This window comes from Notamacropus eugenii, chromosome 3 (genome assembly GCF_028372415.1).
Source record: "Notamacropus eugenii isolate mMacEug1 chromosome 3, mMacEug1.pri_v2, whole genome shotgun sequence".
Taxonomy (NCBI): Eukaryota; Metazoa; Chordata; class Mammalia; order Diprotodontia; family Macropodidae; genus Notamacropus; species Notamacropus eugenii.
The window spans coordinates 114,344,294-114,371,925 of record NC_092874.1 but is presented as its reverse complement, the minus strand read 5'-3'; the positions used below and the strand labels follow the sequence as shown (position 1 = coordinate 114,371,925).

The following is a 27,632-nucleotide window of genomic DNA, read 5'->3' as shown; positions in this document are numbered from 1 at the left end:
GGCATTTCTCCTGGAGTTGTTGGGCAGCAAACACCATAGTGACTGTTCCTTGGCCCTTCCTGAAGCCACACTGGCTCTCAGGTATATGACCATCTTCCAGGTGAAGGATCAGCTCATTAAGGAGAACTCTAGCAAGAATCCTGCCAGCAATGACTAAGAGAGAGACTCCCCCTATGATTATCACAGGACAATCAATTCCCTTTACCTTTACAGAAATGGACAATGGAGGCATCCTTGAACTCCTGGGGGATAACCTCCTCTTGCCATATAACCTGGAAAATTTCAGTCAGTTTTTGTGTGAGTAATGATCCTCTTACCTTGTAAATCTCAGCTGGAATAGAATCAGCACCAGGTGGTTTGCTACACAAAAGGAGCCTAATGGCCCTCAAAACCTCTTCTTAGTTGGAAGTTCAGCTAAGGAGGGACTGACTTCAACCTGAGGTAAATGGTCAATGGCCTCAGCATTGATTGATGATGGTCTGTGGGCAACACTATGGAAGTGTTCAGCCCATCTCTCTAGAATCAAGTCCTTATCACTAATCAATGTGGCTCCATCAGCACTGAGTAGTTGTGATGCACCATAGGTTTTTGGTCCATAAATAGCTTTCAGGAAATCATAAAAGCACTTTGGATTGTTACTATCAGCATAAAACTGAATTTCATCTGCCTTCTTACTGAGCCAGGAATCCTGCTTCTCTTTAAGCTTTCCTTCTACTTTGCTTTTAAAGGAATTAAATGCTGCCTTCTTAGAGGTGAATGAACTATCCTGTTGGTATATCCTGTGGAGTTCTCGTTTTTCATTTAGCAGCTTCTGAATTTCCCCATCATTTTCATCAAACCAGTCTTGGTGGTTGTGAGTGTTCTGAACCAGATGAGCAAATGCAGAGCTGTACAACACATCTCTGAAAGCTGCCCACTGCTTTTCTGCTCCACTGTTGCCAACTGTGTGTTGGCTCAACTTTCCCTCCAAGTTAGCAACACACTGTTCATGCTCAGAGAAGAGTTCTAATTTGTTGACATTAATTCTTCTGGTAGTCATTTTGCTTGGGGGCAGCACTTTTGATGAATGCAAATATTTAGCTTAGAATGGATCAGTCTATGATCAATCCAGCGCTCTGCACCACACATTGCCTTTGTCACTCTCACATCTTGTCTGTCTCTTCTCTTTACAATCACATATTAGATGCTAATGTTTGCTGTAAGGGTGCACCCATGCAGTTTTATTGCATTTAGGTAAACAGAAAACAGTGTTGGTGATGAGAAGGTTACACGATGCACAAGTCTTCAGCAGTAAATGATCATTGCTGTTGCTGTTTCCAACTCCACTCCTCCCTAGGACACCATGCCAAGCTTCTCTTCTTTGACACATTGATGATAAGGGTCTCTAGGTCTTCATAAAATTTTTCTTTCATCTCGTCAGGGTTTATCATGGTGGGAGCATAGGCACTGATGATGGTGACATGGCATTTTCTTGTGAGTAGCAATTGCATTGTCATGAGCCTGTCCTTCACTCCTTTTGGCAGGTATACCAAATGATATCTGAAAATGATAGCTTGTTGCTATGAGGATCAAATGAAATAACATTTGTATTACATATATTATATTTTGTATATTAGACATGCATAATATATATAAAATAGCACAGTGCCTGGAACATAGTAGGTGCTTAATAAATACAATAAATATTTGTTCCTTTCTCCTTCCCCTCCCCTGTCCAAAATAGGAATTCCAACTCTAACAGATAATTTTCCACCACTACATTTTAGTATATATTTTAATATATATTTTAATATCTTTAATGTATTTTAATATTCAGTGATGGTGTTCTCATTAGCCCACGAGACATTACAATTATTTCTGTTTTTAAAAAACAGAAATAATTCTTCTTTATATTTATAATTTATAACATTGTGTAGCTTCTATGGGCTTCATCCTGCCCTAAAACTGCACTAGAGAAGCCTACTTGCATTTCCTATGACAACCTTTAAGATATTTCATTTTCCTTCTCCTCATATGGGCTGGTTTTCAGATCCCTCACAACTGTGGTCACCCCCATTTAGATGTGTTCTAGTTTGTTAAAGTTCATATTAAGATTGAATCACATGGCTAGAAAGGGGGTCAGAAAGCCCAGTTACTTCAGGACAAAGGGAGCTTTGTTTCATTTATTTCCTGGGTCCCCTACACAAAATGGATATTTGGGTCATTTCAACAGTTTAAAATCCATTCTCCTTCATCCCTCTAGGACCAGAAGCTGAGTTCCTAGTTCTTTGCTCCAGTTCATAAACTAGAAAAGTGGTAACTAACTTCTTATTAGGTAGTAGGCTTCATACTCGAAGAGGGATGGGATTTGGTGAAATTGTACCCAATTTGAACAGTTCATTCACATTCTGACACTCGGGCTTTGGGGCTCAAACCTGTATCATTTAGATACAGCGCCCATTAGGGTTCTCTCCTCACTGTCTTCAGATCCTGAAATCATTCTGTGGGGAGGGCACTGGGATCTGTCACGTGCTCACCTCACCAATCAGATATACCAGCTGACTCATTGCCCCATCCTACTACTTTGATCTTCAATTCTCCCCCAAACTCAAACCTACAGGGATTCATACCCAGTGTTGCACCCATATACACCCACAAACTTCTAACCTTAATAATCACTCAGCATCCACACGATTTCACCATTATCTTAATCAATCTCACTTATACTACTAAGTACTCCAATGACAGCATTAACTCTGCTTCCATCCTCCACATATCCATCATCTTCCACTTTGAACTCTCTCAGGGGCCAGCTCATCATAGGTGCTCCAGCAGCATCTGGAAAGCATCCTTAGCACTCCTTTAAGCACAGCAGGATAACCAATCACTTCCAATAGCCAGGTGTTCTCTTAGACGTGGATGCAATTGCCATTTCTTCATTCTATCATAGTGCCCATTTTTTGGTGTGACCTGCAATCACCCCTCTGATATTTTTAGTAGGATTGGCGCACAGACATATAATGTAGTTTTAGTTGAACTGTGGACCCACCATAAATGTGGCCATCACTGTGCCTCAATTACTGAGAGATGGGTGCTGCTAGTGATTATGATGGGACCAGAAACTGGAAGGACTCATGAATTGACCACAGTCAATCAAATGAAAAATGAAATCCCAAGTAGAATGTTTTGAAAAATCTCACATTAGGGAGATTCAAAACAGTGCTCTCAGATAAGAGGCAAACAAACTAGCCTTGTTTGGGGGCCAGCTTCCTTAGTCAGACTAAGGAACTCAGTCAAAAGCTGTTCTCTGGAAAGGTTTCTATACTAAGTCATTTATATCTTATTGAGAATACATCTCAATCAGCATTATTTCTCTCACAACGTTAGTATTTTAATTCAATCTCATTGTTAAGTGAGAGACCCTTCCCCCTCTCAGATCCCTCCTTCCCTAGAAATTTTAAGGGTCAGTGAACAGATGCAGGAAATATGGGGTGGAGATGAGGGGGTATAGGGACATCCTTGCACAACAGGAAAGTTGGTTCCTATTCCATCCCGAGGAACTTCCCTAATCATAAATCAGTAGTTAAGTAATTCCACTTTCCCCTTTAATCATGTAATATGCTTTAATGACTTGTGATTGCCCAATAAAATTATAAGGCTTTCTAACTCTTCCCCTCTTAATCTCAACATGACCATTAAGTACTGTTTATGCTCCAAATTGTAAAATAATCTCTACCTGGCAGTCTTCTCCTAGTCAGGCTAGGCTCTTTATTTCTATTTAATCGGTTTGGTTTTATTCCCTTTTAGATATCAAAGGGAGTCATCCATTAACTATGATAACTTGGAAAGATCCTTGATTTCATCAGTGTGGGTACTCCCTCCAACAGGGAAACTTACAATCTTTCTACACTTTCTCATTCTACACAGTACTTGCCTATGTTTTCCCATAAATCCTCCAAAAGGCAAAGGAAAGGAAAAAAGAAAGGACAGGGAAAAAGAAAGGGAAAAGAAAAGGGAAAGGGAAGAAAGGAAAGGGAAGGAAAGAGAAGGAAGGGAAGGGAAGGAAAGGGAAGGGAAGGGAAGGGAAGGGAAGGAAAGGGAAGGAAGGAAAGGATATTTAAATATCTACTATGTGCCAGGCACTCTGATAAACCCCTAACAAATGCTATTTCATATGATCCTCACAACAGCCTGTGAGATAGGGCTATTATTATCCCTACTTTACAGTTAAGGAAATTGAGAAAGACAGGCTCTGGGTAAGTGACCTGCCCAGGGTTACACAACTAGGAAGTGCCTGAGACTTTTCTGACTCCAGTCCCAATACTTAATACACTGTTATACCTATTTGCAAGTCATTTCCTCTTTCTGGTCCTCAACTCTAAAATGAAGTTAGTTGAAGTGCTAAGGTCCCTCTGGAAGAAGATACCATGACTTGCAAAGTGAATTAAACCACAACCTGCAAGTAGCAAGAGTTACCCAATGGGGACCCAACTACCAGTTCCATTGGGCAACTCCTTTCCTCTGTTCTCCTCTGGGTGCCATGCCCTTATCTGAGGGTACTCTGCCCAAAGGAAGGTAAATTTTTATGGCTGAAGCCTACCTTGATATCTTGGGTTTTACCAGCTAGATTTCTTTCTTAAACACCATGCCTGAAACCCATTTCACTCTAGCTCTCATTGGTTGACTAATAATAGGTCCCTGCCTAAGCACAATGTAATGGTTATTTTTGGATGGCTCAGAGTGGATGTAAATAGTAATTGTTTCTGTCTTGACCAGAAACAATCCTAAGGTCTCTCCCTCTCAATTTGATTAGAATATTTTTTTTTTTTTTGACTAACAGGGTCAGGGTTTGGATTCAAAGGGCCACATTTGAGGACCTAGAAGGTCACAGGTTCCCCACTCCTGGGCCATCCCTTGGCTCACTTCTTAAACAGCCCTAATCACTGAATGGATATTACCTCAGTCAAAATGAGCTTAAAAAGGCCAAGGTCTCCCACTGTATCCTGGGCCCTCTTCAGTAGTCCTGATATATATCTGGCCACTGAACCCAAACAGCTCTGGAGGAGCTGGTGACTTTGCACAGCCCTCTGTCACTGTAATCCAATTCATCTAAAAGTCATGGCATCATCTTCCATGGTCGTCTTTGAGAACAAAGGACAAACCGCACAACAGAAGGTTCCTCTAACAGCCTATCAACTTGTAATCTTTCATTTTTGTCACAGAATCATGCCTCCTCCATTTCTAGTCATAAATTAATTTCCTTCCAATTCTGAGACTCTGTTATTCTGTAATATCTTTTCTAAATAATGGCTTTTACACCATTTCTAGTATGCAAGTCCTTGTCCTTCTTGGTAACATGCTACAGGTTATTAAAGCTCATCCATTGCCCATGGGTTACTATCATCTGAATTTTGGCTTTTTGGTATTCTAGGATATGCAGCCTTATATAATGTCTCTGGAAAGTACTGGTGTTAAACAGAAACAGTTGACAGACATACTCAGATAATGCCACCAGAGAACACAAAACAAATATACATTCCTAGGCTTCCTTTATTTCAACTCAATTCAATAGTTATTTATTAAGCACCTACTATGTACAAAACCCCAAACAGTCCCTGCACTAAAGGAATTTGCACTATTGTTGGATCAATGTTGATGCTACTTCTATAATACTGAGTCTTCTTTTAGCATTCATTTTCATGTGGACTTGTCCATGGACTTCTCCAAGGATTGTAAGGTTCTCCTTAAGGGCAGAAATCCTGTTTTCTATTTATTTTCTATTTCCTGGGCCATCTAGTATATTCTACCAAAGGTGTGCAGTAAACATTGATGACTTGATATTCTTGTTGGAATAAAGTCTTCATTATTTTCTTTGTGAGCATCATGGAATGCAAGGAGATTTGACTGAGAAAATTAACATTACACCCAACTATCCATCTGTCTGGGGTCAATTGCCTGAAGTCTAGGCAGAAAGCAGCCTTCCCACTCAAATCTGGAAGGGGCACTCAGCTGAGAATCCAGAGACCTGGAAACTACTTAACCATGTGACCCTGCATAACTCATCTTCTCTTCCAAAGCCTCATTTTCCTCATCTATAAAATGTGAAAAGAGGGAGCATTAGATGAAATAGTTATTAAGGTTTCTCTCAGCTCAAACATTCCTTGAATTCTATGATTCTGGAAGAGAGGCAAGCCATGATATGGTATTATCTGCCAGTCTAGGGCCTTATAGGTTGCAAAGGAAGCTCTCAATTTAGGATTTGCAGAAGCCCAGGCTTCTCCCTCAAGCAGTCACCAAAGGGGGAAGAAAAAGGTTGGGGACCACCAGAGTTGGCCCAAGTCTTCAGCCTTGGTCTCATACAACCAGTGTAGATAGCATAATGTAGCAGACAGCATAAAGAAGGGAGGAAAAGATAGGAAGAAGCATTTATATAGCACCTACCATGTGCCAGTCCTTTACAAATATACCATTTACAAGATGGCAGAGTAGAAAGATGCACATACTCTAGCCCTTCCCCCACAGCCCATAAAATACCTGTAAAGAAAGACTCAACAAATTCTAGAGCAGCAGAAGCCACAGAACGATGGAGTGGAGGAGATTTCCAGCCCAGGGTGACCAGGAAGGCCAACTGGAAAACTCTGTCGAACCAGATGCAGAGCAGAGCCCAGCCCAGCCTTGGCCACGTCGTGCTGGGCCAGAGCAGGCCTCAGGGGCCCCTCAACCCACAGACAACAAAGATAGGTCAAAGGTCAGGGAGGGGGCTTGGTCACCTCTGTGACAATGTCCTCCCTTGGCCCTGGCCCTATATGGCAGTGGTGGCTGCGGCGGTAGCAGCAGCAGCAGCAGGCATCACCAGCAGGCTGACGTGGCCACAGCAGGCAGCAGCTGGCACCCATTGTTCCATCCTTGGAGCAATCAGGATAAAGCCCCTGAGGGAATTGAGCAACTGACCTGAATCTCAGCTGGGAGCTAGGCCTGGAGGTAACTCCTCTCCCTTGGAGGAACTGAGAACTTACAGGTCCCCAGAGCATACCTTACTCTTGACAAAGGACCCAAAAGTCAGGTAACTGGTTGGGGAAAATGCCCCCAAAATGGGGAAAAATATAAGACTACAGAAGGCTACTTTCTTGGTGAACAGGTATTCTTTCCCATCCTTTCAGATGGAGAAGAACAATGTTTACCATCAGGGGAAGACATAAAAGTCAAGGCTTCTGCATCCCAAACCACCAAAATAAATATGCAATGGTCCCAGGTCATTGAAGAACTCAAAAAGGACTTTGAAAATCAAGTAAGAGAGGTGGAGGAAAAATTGGGGAGAGAAATGAGAGCAATGCAAAAAATCATGAAAAATGAGTCAACAGCTTGCTAAAGGAGACCCCAAAAAATGCTGAAGAAAATAACACCTTTAAAAATAGGCTAACTCAATTAACAAAAGAGGTTCGAAAAGCCAATGAGGAGAAGAATGCTTTAAAAAGCAGTATTAGCCAAATAGAAAAGGAAGTTCAAAAGCTCACCGAAGAAAATAGTTCTTTAAAAATTAGAATAGAATAGATGGAAGCTAATGATTTTATGAGAAACCAAGAAATTACAAAGCCAAACCAAATGAATGAAAAAATAGAAGATAATGTGAAATATCTCACTGGAAAAACAACTGACCTGGAAAATAGATCCAGGAGAGACAATTTAAAAATTATGGGACCACCTGAAAGTCATAATCTAAAAAAAAAGCCTAGGCGTCATCTCCCATGAAATTATCAAGGAAAATTTCCTTAATATTATAGAAGCAGAGGGTAAAATAAATATTAAAAGAATCCACTGATCACTTCCTGAAAGAAATCCAAAAAGAGAAACTCCTAGAAATATTGTAGCCATGTTCCAGAGTTTGCAAGTCAAGGAGAAAATATTTCAAGCAGCTAGAAAGAAACAATTTGAGTATTGTGGAAATACAATCCGGCTAACACAAGATCTAGCAGCTTCTACATTAAAGAATACAAGGGTGAGGAATATAATATTCCAGAAGTCAAAGGAACTAGGATTAAAACCAAGAATCACCTACCCAGCAAAACTGAGTATAGTACTTCAGGGGAAAAAATGATCATTCAATGAAATGGAGGACTTTCAAATATTTTTGATTAAAAGAATCAGACCTGAATAGAAATTTTGACTTTCAAACATAAGAATCAAGAGAAGTATGAAAAGGTAAACAGGAAAGAGAAGTCACAAGGGACTCACTAAAGTTGAACTGTTTACATTCCTACATGGAAAGATAGTATTTGTAATTCTTGAAACTTTTCTCAGTATCTGGGTAGTTGCAGGGATTATATACATATACAGAGGGTACAGGGTCAGTTGAATAGGAAGGGATGATACCTAAAAAGATAAAATTAAGGGGTGAGAGAGGAATACATTGGAAGGAGAAAGGGAGAAATGGGTCAAATTATATCTCACAAAAGAGGCAAAAAAAAAGCTTTTTCAATGGAGGGGGAAAAGGGCGAATTGAGAGCGAAAAAGTGAACCTTAGTCTCATCACATTTGGCTCAAGGAAGGAATAACATGCACACCCAATTTGGTATAAAGATCTATCTTGCACTACAGGAAAGTAGGGGAGAAGGGGATAAGCAAGGGAGGGGGATAATGGAAGGAACGGTAAAGGGGATGAGGGAGGAATTGGAAATAAACACTCTTGGGGAGGGACAAGGCCAAAAGAGAGAATAGAAGAAATGGAGGGCAGGATAGGATGTAGGGAAATATAGTTAGTCTTACACAACATGACTATTATGGAAGTCATTTGCAAAACTACACATATATAGCCTATATTGAATTGCTTGCCTTCTCAGTGGGGATGGGTGGGGAGGGAGGAAGGAAGAGAAGTTGGAACACAAAGTTTAAGGAATGAATGTTGAGAAATGTTTTTGCATAGAACTGGAAAATAAGAAATACAGGTAATGGAGTATAGAAATTTATTTTCCCCTACAGGACAAGAGAGAAAATGGGGATAAGGGAAGGGGAGGGGTGTTAGAAGGGAGGGCACATTGATGGAAGGAACAATCAGAATGGATGGCGTTTTGTGTGGGGGGAGAGATGGGGAGAAAATCTGAACTCAAAATTTGGTGGAAATGAATGTTGAAAACTTAAAATAAATAAATAAATATCCCATTTAATCCTCACACTCCAGTGATGTAGGCATTATTATTATCAGCCCTATTTTATGTTGAGCAAAATGAGGCAAACAGAGATTAAGTGACTTGCCTAGGACTGTTGTTCACTTATTTCAGTCTCTTCACGACTCCATTTGGGGTTTTCTTAGCAAAGATACTGGAGTGGTTTGACATTTTTCTTCAGCTCATTTTACAGATGAGGAAACTGAGGCAAACAGGCTTAAATGTCTCACCTAGGGTCCAGAGTAAGTATCTGAAGCTAGGTCCATTCCTCTATCCACTATACCACTAGCTAGGTGCCTCTAGGCAGCATAAGACTTGAGTCAGGAAGCATGGGTTTGAATTCCAGTTTGAATTGTCTGTAGCTATATAACCAGTGGGCAAGGCACAAGACTCGAGTGTCATTTTACCTCATCTAAATTGGGCTTGTAATACTTGCTCTATCTACTTCATGGGGTTGTGGTCAGAAGAATGTTTTACAACCTCCAAGTGTCACTCAAATGTGAGCCTCTATTAATAATAAAGAACTGCAAATAAGTGGATAATTTTGCACAGTTGGTTTTCTACCTTGAAGAGGAATCAATTTAGAAAGTATTTTCAATGTGTTTCTTTTGTTCAGACACCTAAGACAAGTCAGAAATAACCCTCCATTGGTCCTTCCAGGGAACAATTAGCTAAGCATCTATACCTGTGTGCATTTTTGCAACTCCTTTCAGGACTGACTACATTCCAAGCTCTCTCCAGCACAGGTCAGGAACAGAGATGGCAATAGGGGCATGTCTCTAAGATCTACCACCATCCCTACCCACACGTCTAAACTCCAGTCAGAGGCAACCACTCAACCTGAGTCCCCCAGCAAGTTCTCAACCAGCCACACCTGGGGTGTGGTTCCTAAATGAACAGATTCTTGATAGATAACGATCAAAGTCTCTTGGGTGTTGGTGATTCTAATACATTCTCTCAACTTCCTTTCTCTGCCCCATTTGGCATCTGATCACCTCCCTACTCAGTCTTTTAACTGTCCCCCTCAATAGAATGTAAACCTGTGTCTATCCCAGGGCCTGGCACACAGTAGGTTAATAAACATTTGTTTACCACAACCCTTATCCTCTCAACAAACACACACATCTCGGTGCTCAACACTTGTTTTCCCTTTACTGGGTTTAGGCCTCCTTTGGGGAACCTGCTGCTGGGCATGACATCCTATGGATGACTCCGCATCCTTCTTGGCCTGTTTCCTCATAGTGTCTGTAGCTCCTGGATATCTAGGGGAGAGAGAAGTGCCCTGGTGACTAGCTGTATTTCCCACCTTCCTCCCTGTTTCCCATGAAAACTGCCCAGGATCTCTTGGCTTTGCCTTTCTTCCATCAGGATCAGGGACGGTGGGGGGGGGGGGGGGGGGGGTTGGAGGGGGGTTGGCTTCACAATGACCAAAGACTTTCTCTTTTTAAGGAATGTGGATGGAATAAGAAGGGAAGCTGCTTGGTGTGGTCATGAGACTGGCCCAGTCTGAAGCTGAGGGATGACTAGCAACTATGGGGAACCTTTGGCATTCTGTTTTTCTATACTCATTTTTGATCTGCCCCCTCCCCCATCTCTCCATGTATTTATTAATTAATATGCCACATCACATCTAGTGCAGTGTTATGGAAAGTCTTGTGTTGTAACAACAAATAAATCAATGGAAAAATAGATAAATACTTGTTCAATGAATTTAAATTTAATCACAAATTTTGCTTTGTTCTCTGGTGTCTATGCCCTCTTGATTCCTGATGACCTGGATGCTGCCAGTCCTGAGGCTTGCACCCTGTGTCCAGAGCACTCCTACCCCACCTACAGTCCCAATACTAACTCACATAAACAATTTAAGCTGAGACAATTACTCATTTCAGAAATAAAATAAAAATTTTCTCTGCAAAATCCATTTTCTCCCCCGTTATAGTATCTACCTTTCCAGATCTGCTTTTTTTCTGTCTTTTCTAGATCTAATCTTAAAATATCTTCAACTTAAGACCCTTAACAGCAGCATCTTTCTGGTCCTATATTCACATCTTCCTACCAGAAGTTCATAACTATTAGCTGGATATTCCATCACCCATCATCCATTATGATCTGGATATTCCATCAAGTCAACTAAAGAGAATATCTACATCCAAGTTTATGAGGAAAATCCAACCAAATGCAATGTTAGCACATTCAAAGAGGCAGAGCAGTTGAGCTGTAGAGGCAGGAAGGCAGCAACAGCTAGCCAGCCAGCAGCCCTAGCCAGGACAGAAACCTCTCTTCCACAGCAAAGTGGCATTTTAGTGCAAGAGAAGTCCAAGTTCATGTTCATAAACTGACTGTCACACCATGTTTGCAGGACTGTCAAAAGGAGGAATAAAAAGAGAACAAGGTGAGATCTCTTCATGTCAGAGTAGTACAACTATGGGGGAATCTGGTGACTTTCCCTCTGTTTTTGTGTCTGTGTTCTATGTCATATGAATTCCTGGAGAGACTCTACACATCAGGCTATGCTGCAAGCTGCCTGATGTCTTACTCAGACATGGAATATCAAAGTACTAGGTGGCATTCAAGAGATGTCACAAAGTGAGCAACACATTCTTGAGCACATCCCCATTCTCAGTCTGTGCTGAGGATGGTGGGACCCTCACAGTCAGTAACTGTGAGACCCTAGTAAGCTGAGATTCTTCTGATTCGACTGTTGCACTACTCTTTAAACGATAAGACAAGGCTTTGGTCTAGACCAGACCTGTCAAGCTTATGGTTAACAACCCCCTAGTCCCCTTCCCCCAGATTAAAATGTAATTGGGAAATATTTAACAAAAATAAATAAAAATAGAACATATGTAATGTTAATTTGTGGTTTTCTATGCCAATGTGCAGCCTGCAGGGATCTGTTTCTAATGGAGTTTGGCATGTCTGGTCTAGAATATTTCAGAGCTCCTCTCCAGCTCTGAGATTCCATACTTTTATTCTCCAGAAGGCCAGTGTTAAAATACATATATTGTTATCTTGGAGGAGACAGAATGAAGACAATCTCCCTCCATTAATACACTCAAACACAGGTTAGCTAGTTTACATCGACAACAGCTGTGTATGAGAAATCTAGAAGGATGAAACAAAGAGTTGGTAGATTTTGAAAAGATAAGGAAGAAAACATTCAAAGTAAAACGATTTGGTAGAAAATAAGCATACAGTACCAGGGGTATCAATGCATTCCCTTTCTCAGATCACATCTGGAACATGAGGGTGAGTTCTGAGTGCTTTCATGCACCTTTGCCAAGCTGGAGTTCATGCAAAAGGAGGCAATCAAGACAATGAGCCTTTTGAAGAGACTAGGGATGTTTAGTCTGAGGACAAGAATTTGGAGAAACATGATCGCTATCTTCAAGTACTAGAAAGAATGTCCTGGGGAAAAAGAGATTAGACTTGTTCTCCTTGGCTTCTAAGAGGCAAGAATGGGGGCAACAGGCTCATAATTAAAGCTATCCCAAAATGGAAAGGCAATGAGATGTAGAGGAAATCCTTGATCAGGACCAGCCTGAAGATGCTGAGATGACCTCTGACGTCCCTTCCAGTTCTGAGATCTGGGCTTCTGTGAGAAGATTCCCCTGCTCAGAAATCTTCAATGGCTCCTAACTACTTCTAGAAGAAAGTCCAATTCTTTGGCCTCACATTTAAGGGCTTCCACAGTTTGCCTCCAACCTGCTTTTTGCCCCTTCTCATGTTCCACATTCCAAAAAAAAATGAGCTACCACCAACCTTTCCCTCTTCCATTTCTGTATTTTCATAGAAGCAGTGACCCATGCTTAGAATCCACTTCCTTTTCACCTCTACTTCTCTGAATACTTATCTTGCTTTAAGACTCAACTCAGGGGCCACCTCTTCTGGAAAATTCTCTTATACCTTCCTACTTTCAAGTCAACCAGCATTTATTAAATGCCTACTATGTACTAGATATGGAACTAAGTGCTTTGTTGATGTTCTCTCCATTCCCAAAATAACTTGTACCTTTTAAACCTATGTATTTAATCTTCAAATTGGAAGGGTCCTTAGATGTCATCTGGTCCAACTCCCTTATTTAACAAATAAGGAAACTGAGGCATACTGAGGGAGATTGACTTACCATAGATTATACAGGAAGTGAGTGGTAAAGCCAGTACTTGAACTCAGCTCCAGTGCCTCCCCCCAAAAAAAGCGCAATACCAAATTATTGTGTTCCTTCCCCTACCCCCCTCCCCAACGAAATATAAGTTTCTTGAAGAAAGGAACTGGTTCATATTTTTACAGAGCATAACGCTGGGTATATAGTTGGTCCTTAATAAATGTTTGTTGATAGGAGAGTGACCTTTTTTTATTTGAGTGGATGACTGTTCACCTAGTAAATAATATAAAACTTTGAGCAGGCTCATTTGCAACTTATAAAGGCTATATGCTTTTGAGCAGCTCATCTTTATAGAAGACCATGAAAGTGGCTGAGTAATCAATGAAATTGACCCCAGATTGCCTCTGAACCTTCTCTTCTCCCCTCTCAACTCCACTCTGCTCACTTGCATATACCAAAAAGAAAAACTTAAAAATTTTAAAAATTGGGGAATCGTGAGTTTCAAAGCTGCTTGGTGATTAGGCAAACGACAATTGTCTAGTTGTGGCCTGCAGAGGTAAAGATCTGGGAAATGTATGGAGTAGTCACCATACTTTAGAGTGAGTTCTCTTACTAAGGGACCATCCAGGCTTGTCTTGGGAAGAATTACTAAAAGGAAAAGTTAAACTTCAGAGCATAAGGTTGTCAGGATGACCTTGCTCTCTTCCTACTGCCTTGGAGACAGTAAACTCCAAATAGGGCAGTACTAAGAAGTTTGCCCCAGTCTTAGGGCAAGGGTCCCTACTCTTTCCAAAAGCACATAGCAGTATCCTAACTGAGGATTGCAACTAGTCTGAAGTTAGAGATGATGGAGATTTACAGCTTCCTACTGAGGAAAAAGCCCAGACTGGCAGTGGAGCAATCTACCTGGTGCAGATGTTGTACACAACGGACAAAAGGGCAAGTGGAAATTATGCATACTCCTACTGTATCAAGAGTGGAGCTGCCTTAGTCCCATCAGTTCCTTATTACCCATATGCTCTACACATATACCTGTTTTTCCCACTGATTCTACCTGTATTTGTAGAAGAAAGTGCCCTAGGTTTGGGAGACAGGGGTGTGGATGGGAAGGATGTCTTCTATTGCTGTTCACTGACTATTAAAGGTAAGCACACTAGTGGGGGCTTGTGGGTGATGGTTTTAGTAATATGGGATCCATACACTAAAACCTGGTAATAATAACCAGGAAGTAAGCAGCCAACTTCCAGGGATGTAACTTATCCTGGAGGTATAGCTGGGGGAGTATCCCAGAGGGATATAGTCAGAGAAGAGCCTGAATTGAAGATTGAAGACAGAATGACTGCTAAGGAGAAAGAGAAGCTAGAGGATACAGCCTCCTTTCCCTTTTGCCTTCTCCCTCTGGGTTGTCAATGTAGTCTATTTGGGGCTGGGGAGAAGGTGTCCAAAGGTATTAGTTTTGGTCTAGAGTCATGATTTAGTTACTTTAGCACCTCCAGACTCTATTGCAGGATGGGCACAAGCAAGGATGATAGGTATGAGAGGAGACTGGGTCTAAGGATTGTTTGATTCTGTATATTTCTATCACCAGTAAATAGTAGATACTTAATAAAATGCCGGTTCATCTATTGATGAATACTGCTTCTCTGAGTTCTATCAGATGACTTTGCTCCCAGGTCTTATCCCCAAAGGAGAGTATGGGTAAGGGTAAGCAATTCTCACTGGGCATGGGGACATGTATAAGAGGAAGATGACTCTAAGTGGCATTTTGCCTTTTTCTGGCTCTGGGAATGGGTTCTGATAAAGCTCTGAGAAGCTTGGAAAGAAGCCATCAGCACAGGAGGAACATGGAGATTATGGAAAGGCACTAAATCAATCAACAACCATTTATTAAGTACTTACTGTGTGCTAAGTACTAAAGATACAAATATGAAAAGTGAGACAGTCCCTGCCTTCAAGGAGGTAATATTCCACCTCACAGTCTTGCAGAGGGCTTTAGGAGGAAGAACTCATTTCACTGTGTTTCTGAGGGCCCAAGCCTTCCTGGGGTGAAGACAGGACCTGTGCCCACTTACAGGGAAGCATTAGCCTACCTGACGCCTAAAAGGACCTGAAGGAGAGTGCAGATGCCAGAGACAAAGAAGATGGTGCTGATGAGGTAGCTCTGGGTCAAGGGGTCATGCTGCAGGCACAGGTCCTTGGACAGGATGAGAGGCACAGCCACAAGCCCACCCAGGGCTGTGAGATAATGCTGCAGAAAAAGAGAAGAGAATGGCATGAAGAATCTAGTGCTGCCCCCTGCCCTGTGGATGTCATAGGTACTGTCAGAACCAAGGGTTAGTGAGTGGGGAGGATAGAACAAGAGGCAGCTAGGTGGCTCAGTGGGTAGAGCTCTGGGCCTGGAGTCAGGAAGACACAAATTCAAATTCAGTCTCAGATATTTATTAGCTCTGTGTCCCTGGGCAAGTCACAATTCACCTCTAATTCCCTTAATCCACTGGAGAAGGAAATGGCAAACCATTCTTTGCTATGAAAACTCCATGGGCAATGTGACCCATGGGGTCATGTGGAGGTAGACATGACTGAACAACACAGACAGATCAAGTCAGGGATGGCTCAAACCTAGACATTCACCTGGTTTTTTCCCATCACCACATTTCCAGAGGCTGACCACTGCCTGCTGGGAACTTTTCCTGTTCCTAGCTGGGATCTGCCCGTATTTCCCAGCATTGGTACTGGGGAAGAACTAATGAATGAATTACAATGTGGGGTGAGGCAAGGGTAGGAGGGGATGGGAACTTGTCTGTTGGGAATGAAAGCTGAGGGACTTTTTTCCTCTTTGGGGATTTCCTCACCTCAGAGCTCTAGCTGGGTAGAGAAGTAGAGAGAGTTGGGCTTGCAGTCCAGAACACCTCAGTTCAAATCCAGCCTCAGATACTTACTAGCTATGAGACTGTAGGCAAGTCACTTTACCTCAGTTTGCCCCAATTTCTTCAACTCTAAAATGGGGATAATAGAAGTGGCCTCCCAGAATTATTGTGAAAATCAAGATAAAAATGATATAGTAGTATAATGTCTGGCACTGTAGGGGCTTCATAATGCTTGTCTCTTCCCTTCCTTCCTTCATATACAAAAAAAAAGAAGAAGATTCTGAAGGTCATGTCACAGAAACATACACTTGAAATTGTTTTCCTAGTGATGGCAATGAATTCCATTGAGAAATCTCACTTGCCTAAAGATCTTCAGCTAACATTTGCTGACTTGCTGCTCAGCCAGGGTTCAGGGAGCACTCTGTGCCATCTCTTTTTTCCCTCTGGGCAAAGCTATTTGGGCATTTAATCCCCAGTCCTAGCCTCACAAGCACTGCATAGAAATTGGACCATTCCAGAAAACAGACTCAGGTATGGTGACCGCTTCTTCTGTTCTCCATTGCCAGGACACTTTGTGCTCAGTTTAACCCTCACCGCCATCACCATCACCATCTTTAGCACCTCAAGGTTAGGAAAGTGCTTTCCATGTTATCTTGTTTGAATCTTAGAGTGCTGAGTGGCAAGTACCTTTTTATAGATGAGGAAAGAGGGGCACAGTGCCCATCACATGGTGAGAACTAAATAAATGTTTGTGGATAGATTGCTTGGTGGGTTGAGACTGAGAGGTTAAGTGACTTGCTAGGGCCAGAGAGGTAGGAAGTGTCTGAGATAGGATATAAACTTGGGTCTTGCCAACTCCTGATCCAACCCTCTAGCAACTGTGCCAACCACAACACCCCATCTACACCTTCAGTCACATTCCCATGGCTTTCAAAATTACATTGTCATCTTGGTCAATAAGGGCAAACACATGGAGATTAGACATTGTTTCTGTGACAGCAAGACGAAATGATGGCCTTGCTTATTACTCAAGAACACTCCAATACATTGGACCAGTGTTGACAAAGCCTGAGTTTGTAGCTGTGTTTAGATCCTCAGAGAGGTTAGTTTTTAGCATGGTCAAACAAGTCCAAAAAAAAAAATCATTTCAGTTGAGGATTGGGTTTCTTCAATGTTAAATTCCAGGGTTGGTTTTGGGGTTTTTTCTGGCCTGATGTTCTCACCTGAATGCCCAGAAAGATGCAGAGGTGCCAGGGTGGGTTGTCTGTTATGCTGTAGGCAAGCTGTGTGACGTCTGTTGTGCTGTGGCTGTGATTCTGGGCTTGTCCATTCTGCCTCTTGCCTTGGCCTTTCTTGCTGGTACTTGGCAGGTCATCATTCTGTAAGAACACAGTCACCCCCTTTATTGAACACCCGCCATGTCCAGAACCTCTGTTCTAGATCATCAGACATACAAAAGAACCTGCAGGTGCAATATCTTCCCCCAGGGAGAACCAGGTGTGGGGCCACCAGGAAATATAAGAGGATGTACACAAAGCAACATAGAATTAAACAGAAACTAATGTTGGGAATACAGAATACATACAGAACGAACGTGTAGGAGCATGCACAAATCTCCCAAAGATAACTGTGAATTATGCTCCTAATGTTTGTTCCCTGGCCTTTGTCTCATAAATCACCCCTCATTTTATCGATGAGGAAACTGAAGCACAACGAAGTTAAATGACTGGCTCAGGGTCACACAGTGTAAGTGTCTGAGGCAGGATTTGAATTTAGGAAGCTGTTGAGGGTAAGGGAAAGGGAAGAAAGCAAAGCATGATTTAACAAACTCTGAGCAACTAGGGGAAGCATGGGGCATCATTCAGGAAGAACAAGCCTTGATGGGACACCCCAAGGTAGCTTGAGAATATTAGGTCAGGGAGCGAGGCTTCAGAAGCTGAGATACCCATTGCTCCCAAGTATGAGACATGAAATCAATGAGAGTAGTAGCATTCTGACCCTACATGTAACGTGTCAACTGCTCCACCATGAATTCAGGTTGTTTCATCTCTACTGGGCTCTCACTAATACAGAGAAATTCCACTACTCCTTGTTGATTGAGTTTCTATCAAGCTCTTCTCTGTGACTATGCCAAACATTTACTCTTCTCTTTAGACCCCCTGTATCACTCCCAGATCACTGCCTTTCAGCAGAAGATCTACTGTACAGAGAAAATGAAGACCATGTATCTCAAGCTTCCTCTCTCCTCTTAATCCACACCTCCAAACATCATCACCTGTTCTCTACTCCTTAACTCTAAATCAAGGATTCTTAACCTTTCCTCCATCTTTGGACCCCTTTGGCAGTTTGGTGGGACCTACATACCTTTTTTTTTTCAGAATGATGTTTTTAAATGCATTAAATAAAATTTAAAAGACTATCAAGGAAATTAATTACAGCACATAAATGTTCTAAACATGCTAATTAAAAAAAACAAAATCAAACCTAGAAATAAAAAGGAGTAATACATGTAAGCTAGGGCTTTGCTGACGTTGTTCAGTCATCTTCAGTTATATCCAACTCTTTGTGACCCCAGCTGGGGTTTTCTCGGCGGAGATGCTGGAGTGGTTTGCCATTTTCATCTCCTGCTCTTTTTACAGATGAGAAAACTGAAGTAAACAGGGTTAAGTGGCTTGCCCACTCACAGCTAGTAAGTGCCTGGGGCCAGATTTCAACTCAGGAAGATGAGCCTTCCTGACTGCAGGCCCAGCATGCTATCCATTGCACCTCCTAGCTTCATGTAAGCCAAACCACAGGACCCCAACTCTGGTGCAAGTTCAATCTTGGGAGCTTCTCGTTAACAACAAAACAATGGCTTAGGCCACAGGAACATCTGAATTGGACTGATTTTGAGCTTTCCACTAAAGAGTTTTTCTTCTCCCATAAGCACAATCATCAAACATACAAGTTTATCATAGTCGTATAAAGAACAGGGAAGAGACTAGAAGACCTTAGTTCAAAGCAATGATTATCCCACTTCTAGTGAGCTTCCCATTCCTGCCTTCCTTCTCTCCACCTCATAATTCCAGCAGACTCACAGCACCAACTACCGCAGTCCCTGGCTCATTCACTCCTAGCAGGGTTTCTGGGGCTGGGTGACTATCAGCTGGATGACTCCCTCTCCCTGGTGTCCCATGATCTTCCTCATGCACATGCTCCCTAAGTCTATGATGCTTTTTCTCAGCTTTCAGTCTTGTGGATCCTCTGACCCCTTCACAGCACCCCCAGATCATCCTGACAACTCTAGGTCCTGCCTTGATCCCAGAACTTCATGCTCAGCTGGCAGCTCATCCCTGCTCCTAAACACTGGCTTTTGTGGCTAATTGTCATTACATCCCAGTAAGACCCCAGTCAGCCTCTACCCCATTCTGACTTGGCAAGGAGGCAGGAAGACCTGGACAAGTCAATTAGCCTCAGTCTTCCTCACCTGTAAAATAAAGAACAGTAACACCTACCTCCCAGGGTTTCTGTGAGGATAAGATGAGATAATACCTATAGAACATTTTACAAACTCTAAAGTACTATATGAATGCTAGTTTTTATTACAATTCTTATTACTACTATTATTAGGACAATGGCTGCTACTACTGCTATTACTACTACCACTGCCACTACCACTACTACTACTACTACTGCACCATACTGTTCTCAATATCCTGTAGATCTCTCATTAATCTCTTAATAATTCTGGACATTGCTAAATTAATGAATTCCCAGTCCATCTACATCATTCTCTTTTGACTGCCTCCCCCTTTTCCTCTCCATCGGAATTCTTTCTCTTTTTATGTTTTCATAGTTTCATTCTTGAGAATTTCTCATCCCTTGAGGTCCAATAAATGGCCTAGAATTTTCAACCAGGAGAACCTTCCTATCTTTTTCTCTGAACTGCTTTAAAACTTATTTTCCCCAAGTCCAGGGTACATGTCTGGCTGCGCCCTGCTATTCCCTCCCTCCCTCTCTCTCTGTCTGTCTCTGTCTGTCTCTCTGTCTCTGTCTCTGTCTCTCTGTCTCTGTCTCTCTCCATCTCTCTCTCTCTCTCTCTCTCTCTCTCTCTCTCTCTCTCTCTCTCTCTCTCTCTCTCTCTCTCTCTCTCTCTCTCATTCTAATAAGGAACAGACCCTTTCTATCCTCATGAGATTTGCTGATATTGTAGGGGGGAAGGTCAGGCCCCAGCCAGGATTGAGCTAAATGACCTCTGGGGTCCCTTCTAACTTGGAGATCATACAGTTCTGGGTTTGTTTTTTTTCTCGTACTTCTGTGTCTTTGTTAATGTTGTTCCCTCTGACTGAAGTGTCCTTCCCACTTCCCTGCCCTACTCCATGTCTGTCTGTCAGAGTCCTACCCATTCTTTAAGGTCCATATTGTATGTATTCATTATCTCTGTCCTTCTCTCTTATGCCCAACCACAAGCAATCTCTCTTTCTTGTAGAGCCTGTAGAACTTTGTGGTTCTTATCTTATCACCCCCTACCTTGTATTATGGTTATTTACATATATGTTATGTCTCCCTTCCTAAAATATTGGTTCCTTGATGGTCCCAACTGTCTGATTAGCTTCCATTCTTTCAGTGATTTTTCTGGTGTACAAACAACTTTTAGATACATGATTTCATTTGTGTCTCAAAACAGGTTCGTGTGAAGCAAAGTGTACAACTCTTAGTATCTCTACCTAGGAAGGCAGAAAATGACAGAATTTTCAAGCCAGAGATCTACAGCATGGAATCTTGAACGGACCGTTTGACCTGACCTTGAATTCTACCTCAGACACTTAATACCTGTGCAATATTGTAAGAAAAATGAGATTCCTTCATCTTTAAAATGGGGGGATGATAATATAATAATAAAAATAATAATAGTTAGCATTAATATAGCACTTCAAGATTTTCAAAGTGCTTTACAAATATCTCATTTTATCTTGATGACAAGCTCAGGAGATTGGTGCTAATATTATGCCAATTTTACAGATGAGGAGACTGAGGCAGGCCAATATTAGATGATTTACTCTGGGTCACACAGCTAGTAAACATCTCATGCCTGATTTGAACTCCAGTTTTTCTGACTCTAACTCCAGCATTCCATCCACTTCACCGCCTAGCACCTACCTCAAGGCATTCTTGTAAAGATCATTCAAATATCAAATATCTATTAGGAATGCTACCAGGTACTGGTGTTATTACTACAAGGAATGAAACAATTCCTATCCGCCAAGAATTGGCTGTTTGAATAGGACAGACAACAAGTATGTATGTAAATGTAACCTATGGACATGGCTAGTTCACCCAACATGGAAGTGCCCTTGAGGGACCTTTGGAGCACGTTCTGATTGATTGACATGGAAACCGTTTCATCTTGTACCATGTGAGTGGGGGTAGCCTCCACTGATTGGCTGCTTTCATTTGTAAAGCTGTTAGGACTGAGCCATTCACTGGTAGAACAAGTTCTAGTACATGATTTGACAGACCACTATTGTGGTATAAGAAATGATGAGCAGGATGATTTCCAAAAAATCTGGGAAGACTCCTATGAACTGATGCAAAGTGAAGCAAGCAGAACGAGGAAATCACTGTACCGAACTGATGAACTCTGAGTGCAGATCGAAGCACGTTGTTTCACTGTACTTTTTGTTTGCAACATGGCTAATATGGAAATATATTTTGTATGATTTCACACAAATCATTAATATTATACTGCTTGCTTTCTCAGTGATTAGAAGTAGGTGGGAAAGAGTGAGAGAATTTGGAAACACTCCCTTCCCCCCAAATACTTAAATGAATGTTTAAAATTAATTAATCAATTATTTTTAAAATGCTGGGCCATTTACTGTCATTCTGCTCTTTTCTTTTCTGCCAGTCTTGTATCTGCTCTGTCCAGAGAATGAATATTCTAGTTTGCCTACAATGAAAACTCCATGAACTGAACTGGTAAACAGAGAAGAACTTTCCTTCACCTGCTCCCTCTCTTTAACAAAGGCTCTGAAAAATAGACCTGGCAGTGTTTGCTTCTGCTCTATGTTGTTTGTCCTTCCTAGTTTCAAGTGCCAGTGGTGATCCACACTGGCCACAGGAGTTGGAGTCATGGTGACTTGGAGCCATGGTTCCAGGTGGAACATTGCAGATAGCTATAACCTGGCCAGGACGACCCGACAAGCCAGGATGCCTGGAACTCGTCTGGAGTTTGCACTTCGAACTGGAACTGTCCTCTAAAGAAAGAAACTCAGCTAAGCTGTTCCCACGTTTATTTTATACCGTTGAAGTAAATATTTCTTTGTCAAACCTAATTCATTGTAATGGAATACTATGTTCCACAAGAAATGATGAGCAGGTGAACTTCAGAAAAAACTGGGAAGACTTACATGAACTGATGCTGAGTGAGGTGAGCAAAACCAGGAGAACATTGTACAAAACAACAGCTACATCGCACAACCACCAGCCTTAATAGACTTAACTTTTCTCAGCAATACAAGAATCTAAGACAATTCCAAAAGATTCAAGATGGAAAAGGATATCCATGTCCAGAGAAAGAACTGTAGAGTCTGAATGCAGATCGAAGCAGACTATTTTCTCTCTTTTTTTGTTTCTCCTTTCTTATGGTTTTTCCCTTTGACATGACTAATGTGGAAATATGTTTAATATGTTGTATATGTATAGTCTACATCAGATTGTATGCTGTCTTGGGGAGGGAGAAACAGAGAGAGGGGGAGAAATTTAGAACTCAAAATCTTACAGAAGTAAATGTTGAAAATTAAAGACAAGCAAGTTAATTTTTAAAAATCTAATCCATTTCACAGGGGCAAAGTGGAACTGGAGTGAAGGGGAATACCCCCTATAATTGAAGGCACAACACTGGTGGGGGCTGGAGCTGTCTGTGCAGAGCTTAAACACCCCCAATGCCCTTAAGCGTAGTAGAGAACCCAGGGAAAGCAGTGGAGGCTAGGGTGGTGTGTGCTACTTAAGTATGTAGGGAATCAATATAAAGAGAGTACATACAAGTAAAGACAGGGCAGTTTACAAGGTAGTTGGGGAGGGAAGGCACTAGCAGTCAGACAGATCAAGAAAGGCTTCATGGGGACGATGGTGTTTGAGTAAAGTCTTCAAGGAAGATACTAAGAGGAGAGGTTAGGAGGGAGTGCATTCCAGGCACAGGTGAATGTCTGTGCAAAGGTATGGAAGTGGGAGATAGGGTTCCAATGAGAAGACATGTAAAACTGCTTTGCCAACCTTAAGCCACTAGGCAAATATGAATTAAGGGGTCATAATCTGGTTGAACTCCATCATGTTGCATATAAGAAAAGAGCAACTGAGGCAAACTAACTTGTCTATGATCACACAGTTTGTGAGAGAGAGGGTCAGGACTTGGATTCAGGTGGGCTGGCTGCAACATCTTTTACTGTAGCATGCTGTTGGATCTTTTCCACAATGTAAAGCATGCAGCCTTAGAAACAGACAAAAATGCTTTTAAAACTCCATAAAAATTCAGACTTCTCTGGAAGGGTTAATATTTTAAGTCACATACTGAGATCAAGACCCCATTTAAGACCATGAGTAAGGCTAATGTGTACTGAATTCATCACAGAAAGAAATGTTTTGAAAAGTGATACTAAAGGGTGAGGACATGAGATAAAAGAACAGTTAAGCTCCTAGAAGAGATGTGAAGTTGGAACAGAAGAAACTGGAAGGGCCAGCTTAACTGGTCATTCTACGGATCAACTCTCAACTCCACAAAAGCTTTTGCAGTCTGTACTGACCACTCCAGCTAGCCCAGGCACACAGAGTGGCCACTCTTTACCTCATAGGGATCAGGATATCAGTTTGTCCCTCTGATGGGCCCTGAACTAGACTTTGAACTTCATATTGTCAGGAAACATTTCTTGTGATTTAGGGTCTTAGCATGGTGCTGAGGTGATATTCAATAAATTCAATAAATACAATATTGGATGGCTTTTTCTACAGTGCTTTAAAGTTCAATAACAAAACTATTTAGAAAAATGATTTCACTGGATGTTCACACCTCTGAGACAGGTGTCATCAAACCCATTTTACAGAAGAGGAAACTGAAGCTTAAAGAGGTTAGGAGTTGACTGTGGTCACATATGCAGTAAGTGCCTATACCTTCCATTATGTCACATGATTTCTCATGATAACTTATCAGCTGATTATAACTATCCAACTGTCCTTGGAGACCCTGTTCTCTCTTCTGCAAGAATTTCAGATCTTTGGTCACCTGGCATCATTCTCCCTTCCATTTAGTCACCTAAAGATGTTTTATAGGAGGTGACAGGTATTGGAAAACGCCATCTCATGACAAAGGAAACAGTCTCACACCAAAAGACCCAGATCAGAGACATCAGAAAGACTGATGGCCTCATATCTTACTTCAAGTATTTCAGAAGACGTGACATGATCTATCTGCCTAGATTTCTTCATATGCACCACATCTATAGAATGTGGTCACAATTTCTTCAAAGATTATTTCCTCCTTCATATTGATGCAATTTGTTTTAAATGTTCTGAGACAACTTCTGTTGTGAAGCATCTCTTGCCCAATCAACAACTGTGCAGAGTAGCATGGTCCTTCAAATTGTTCCAGCCCCACTTGAGGAGGAGCGTGAATTAAAGAAAAACAACCAAGATAAAAACTCCATGAGGAAATCCATCTGGATTGTGAAACTGGCCATCTTGAAATGACGTTACCCACATACATGGAAACAATAAGAGAAAGAGAGTCATGGAAGAAATTACATTGTCTTGTAGAGAGATCTGATCTATGTGATGCTGTTCTAGCAACTCAGAGTTTTGTGACTAGAAGACAGTATTGGGAGGTAACAGTGGGAAACAATTCTGCTTGGGATGTTGGTTTTGTAAGAACTCTGTAGATAGAATTGGAGAGGTTTCACCAATTTCTTCTATTGGATACTGACTTTCGAGTCTAACACAAAGTAAGTATGTAGTCTGTACCACGCATAGGATGAGAATTCCCGTAAGAGCAAAACTATACAAATGGCAGATCTTTTTGGATTATGAGGCAGGTAGCATGGTGTTTTATGATGCAGAGGTGGTAGATGTCACATCTATACATTCACCAGTTCCCTTTTAGAGCTCATAATTTCCATTTGCCTCTACTCCAAGAATGAAAATGTTCTGAACATTGACCCCTTATCAGATCAGGCTGAAGAAAATCTGAGAAATTTCCTCCAGAGGACAACCCAGTCCCTGACTGTCATTTGTGATCCTCTTCATACTGAATTGTGATGTACTTCACTTTGGGAACAGGGAGAGGTTGGTCGTATTTTGTAATATTCAAGCAATGAACTGCATACAAGGGGAAAGTCAGCATAAGATATGTTGATGGTATCCAGATGAGAGACAGAATATGCTCAATAAACTATGTGAGTTTAGAAAATTCTAGAATGAAGAATTTGATTTCCAAAAGACATAGATGGAAAGAACAATGACCCCCCAACGAATCAAAAGTAAATATAACAAAATTATGAAGATCAAGTGGGATTCAAATAAAGAGATATGAGAAGACACCCCCAACCCACAACTTGGTAGCAGTGGGAGGTCCACAGATGCTACACACTATTCATGTTTGGGGGCTTTTGATTTCTTTTCCCTCTCTAAAAACAAAGCAAAACACTATTTGTTTTATGGGATGGCTGTTAGGGAGAAGTAAAGGGGGTACCACACATGGGATACTATGGTCACGTAAGAAACAGAAAACATCCATCAAAATTATTTTGTTAAAAAAAGGAAACAATCAATCCCATTTCTCCATTTTCATTACTGATCACATCCAGAGAAGTGATTATCTCCTTCTAGCTTCATTCACTCAAATGCCCGAATTCAGGGGTGGGAACCTTCAGTTGAGACCACATGTGAACTTCTAGGTCTTTTGGACTGAGTCAGAGTTTTACAGAACAAGTCCTTTTATTAGGGGCATTTGTTCTGTGAAATTTGGATTCAGTCAAAGGACTGTACTTGAAGACCTAGAGGGCCATGCATGGCCTTGAGGCTGCAGGTTCCCCACCCCTGCTAGGTAACAGCAATAAGCAGAATGAGGAAGAACATCAGGAAGTCCTCCCTGTCTGTTTTTCCTCTAAAGTTGTTTCCCAACACACACACACACACACACACACACACACACACACACACACACACACCACATGCACATGCACTCTCTCATTCTCTTTCTCTCTCTCTCTCTCTCCTTTCTCTCTCTCTCTCTCTCTCTCTCTCTCTCTCTCTCTCTCTCTCTGTCTCTCTCTCTGTCTCTCTCTCAGTTTTCCTTGCCCCTTAGGACCCACTTCACAAGTAACTAACTCACCATTGTGTCGAGGTTCTTGCGATAGTGGGCAGCACAGTGCCTCAGAGTCTTCTCCTTCCCAAACTCCCTTTAAAAAAAAAAAAAGTCGAAATAAGAAACGAGGAGAAAGGAACTTGCTTAGAGAAAAAGAGAAGGAAACAACCCAATCCCAGAAAGTCTGGATTAGTGTTGTTTACAGACCAGGGGAGGAGAAACTCTTTTTAGAGCCTTAGTAAACTCAAAGGGATTCCACTCTGGAGAGATGGGTAAGGGGTCACTGTGCTGGGTGAGGAGCCAGGGAACCTCTCCAAGCTTTGGCTGCTCTCCTCACTAACTCAACCCAGGGTTAACCTAGTTCCCTTTCAGCCTTCCTGCCCCCAGCCCCCCACACCATAGACTAAGAGGGGTGGAGTATTTATGGGAAGGGTGTGGCATTATGGACTTTGCTAGAACTGGGGACCTGGAGTGGGCAGTGAGGAGCTTGGTACTGAGCACTACAATTCAGTAGCTTCTCTATCAAGTTGTTTGGTTTGGTTTGGTTTCAATTTAAGGGATGCTGGCAGCCTCAGTACAAATTATTTCAACATCCTGTAGTTGGTGTCAGCAGTCAGGAAATACATGCCTGAGTATTTGTTGTTTAAATGGGATTGTATTCACTAAAGCCCGAGAATGAAGATGAGATGGTAAGAGAACCCAAGGACTGAAAATTCGTGGTTGAAATTAGATGTGATAATATACAAGATATAATACTGAGGAGAATAGTGGAGTACTTTAACCTGCATGGTGCTTTTCCCTCTAAGGCTTCTCCACATTTATTTCTATCCTTCTGGAGAGAAGAGTTCAGGCAGTAGATAAGCAGAAGGAGGAGGCCCCCCCAAGGTCTTTCTTTTTTCCTTCCTTTCTTCCTTCCTGTTTTCTTTCCTTCCCTCCCTCCTTCCCTCTCTCCCTCTCCCACCCTCTCTCTCTCTCTCTCTCTCTCTCTCTCTCTTCTCTCTCTCTCTCTCTACCTCTCTCTCTCTCTCTCTCTCTCTCTCTCTCTCTCTCTCTCTCTCTCTCTCTCTCACTTAACTCAGGAAAGCTCATCCCTCAGTTAAATGGTAAAATATCCCTTCACACTGGGGTAAAGGAAAACCCACATTCTACCTGTGCTGGTTTACTTAAGTTGATAGTAGAATCCGGGG

At 41.8% G+C, this 27,632-nt stretch overlaps 1 protein-coding gene across 3 annotated transcripts in view; it reads right to left on the bottom strand.

Annotated features, from left to right (window-relative positions):
• CNOT4 (CCR4-NOT transcription complex subunit 4) overlaps positions 1–27,632 on the bottom strand; it is a 293,416-nt gene that overhangs the window by 18,963 nt on the left and 246,821 nt on the right. Inside the window, exons 1-4 of one of the 3 annotated variants that reach the window (XM_072652639.1) lie at positions 26,912–26,930; positions 26,473–26,539; positions 17,336–17,491; positions 15,336–15,493 (exon numbers count right to left, since the gene is read on the bottom strand). In XM_072652639.1, the coding sequence (XP_072508740.1) occupies positions 15,336–15,493; positions 17,336–17,491; positions 26,473–26,475 (317 nt within the window). In that variant the 5' untranslated portion in view covers positions 26,476–26,539; positions 26,912–26,930. Of the gene's footprint in view, positions 1–15,335; positions 15,494–17,335; positions 17,492–26,472; positions 26,540–26,652; positions 26,741–26,911; positions 26,931–27,632 lie in introns of those variants that run through there. The other 2 variants (XM_072652638.1, XR_011976833.1) reach the window with 2 other exon arrangements.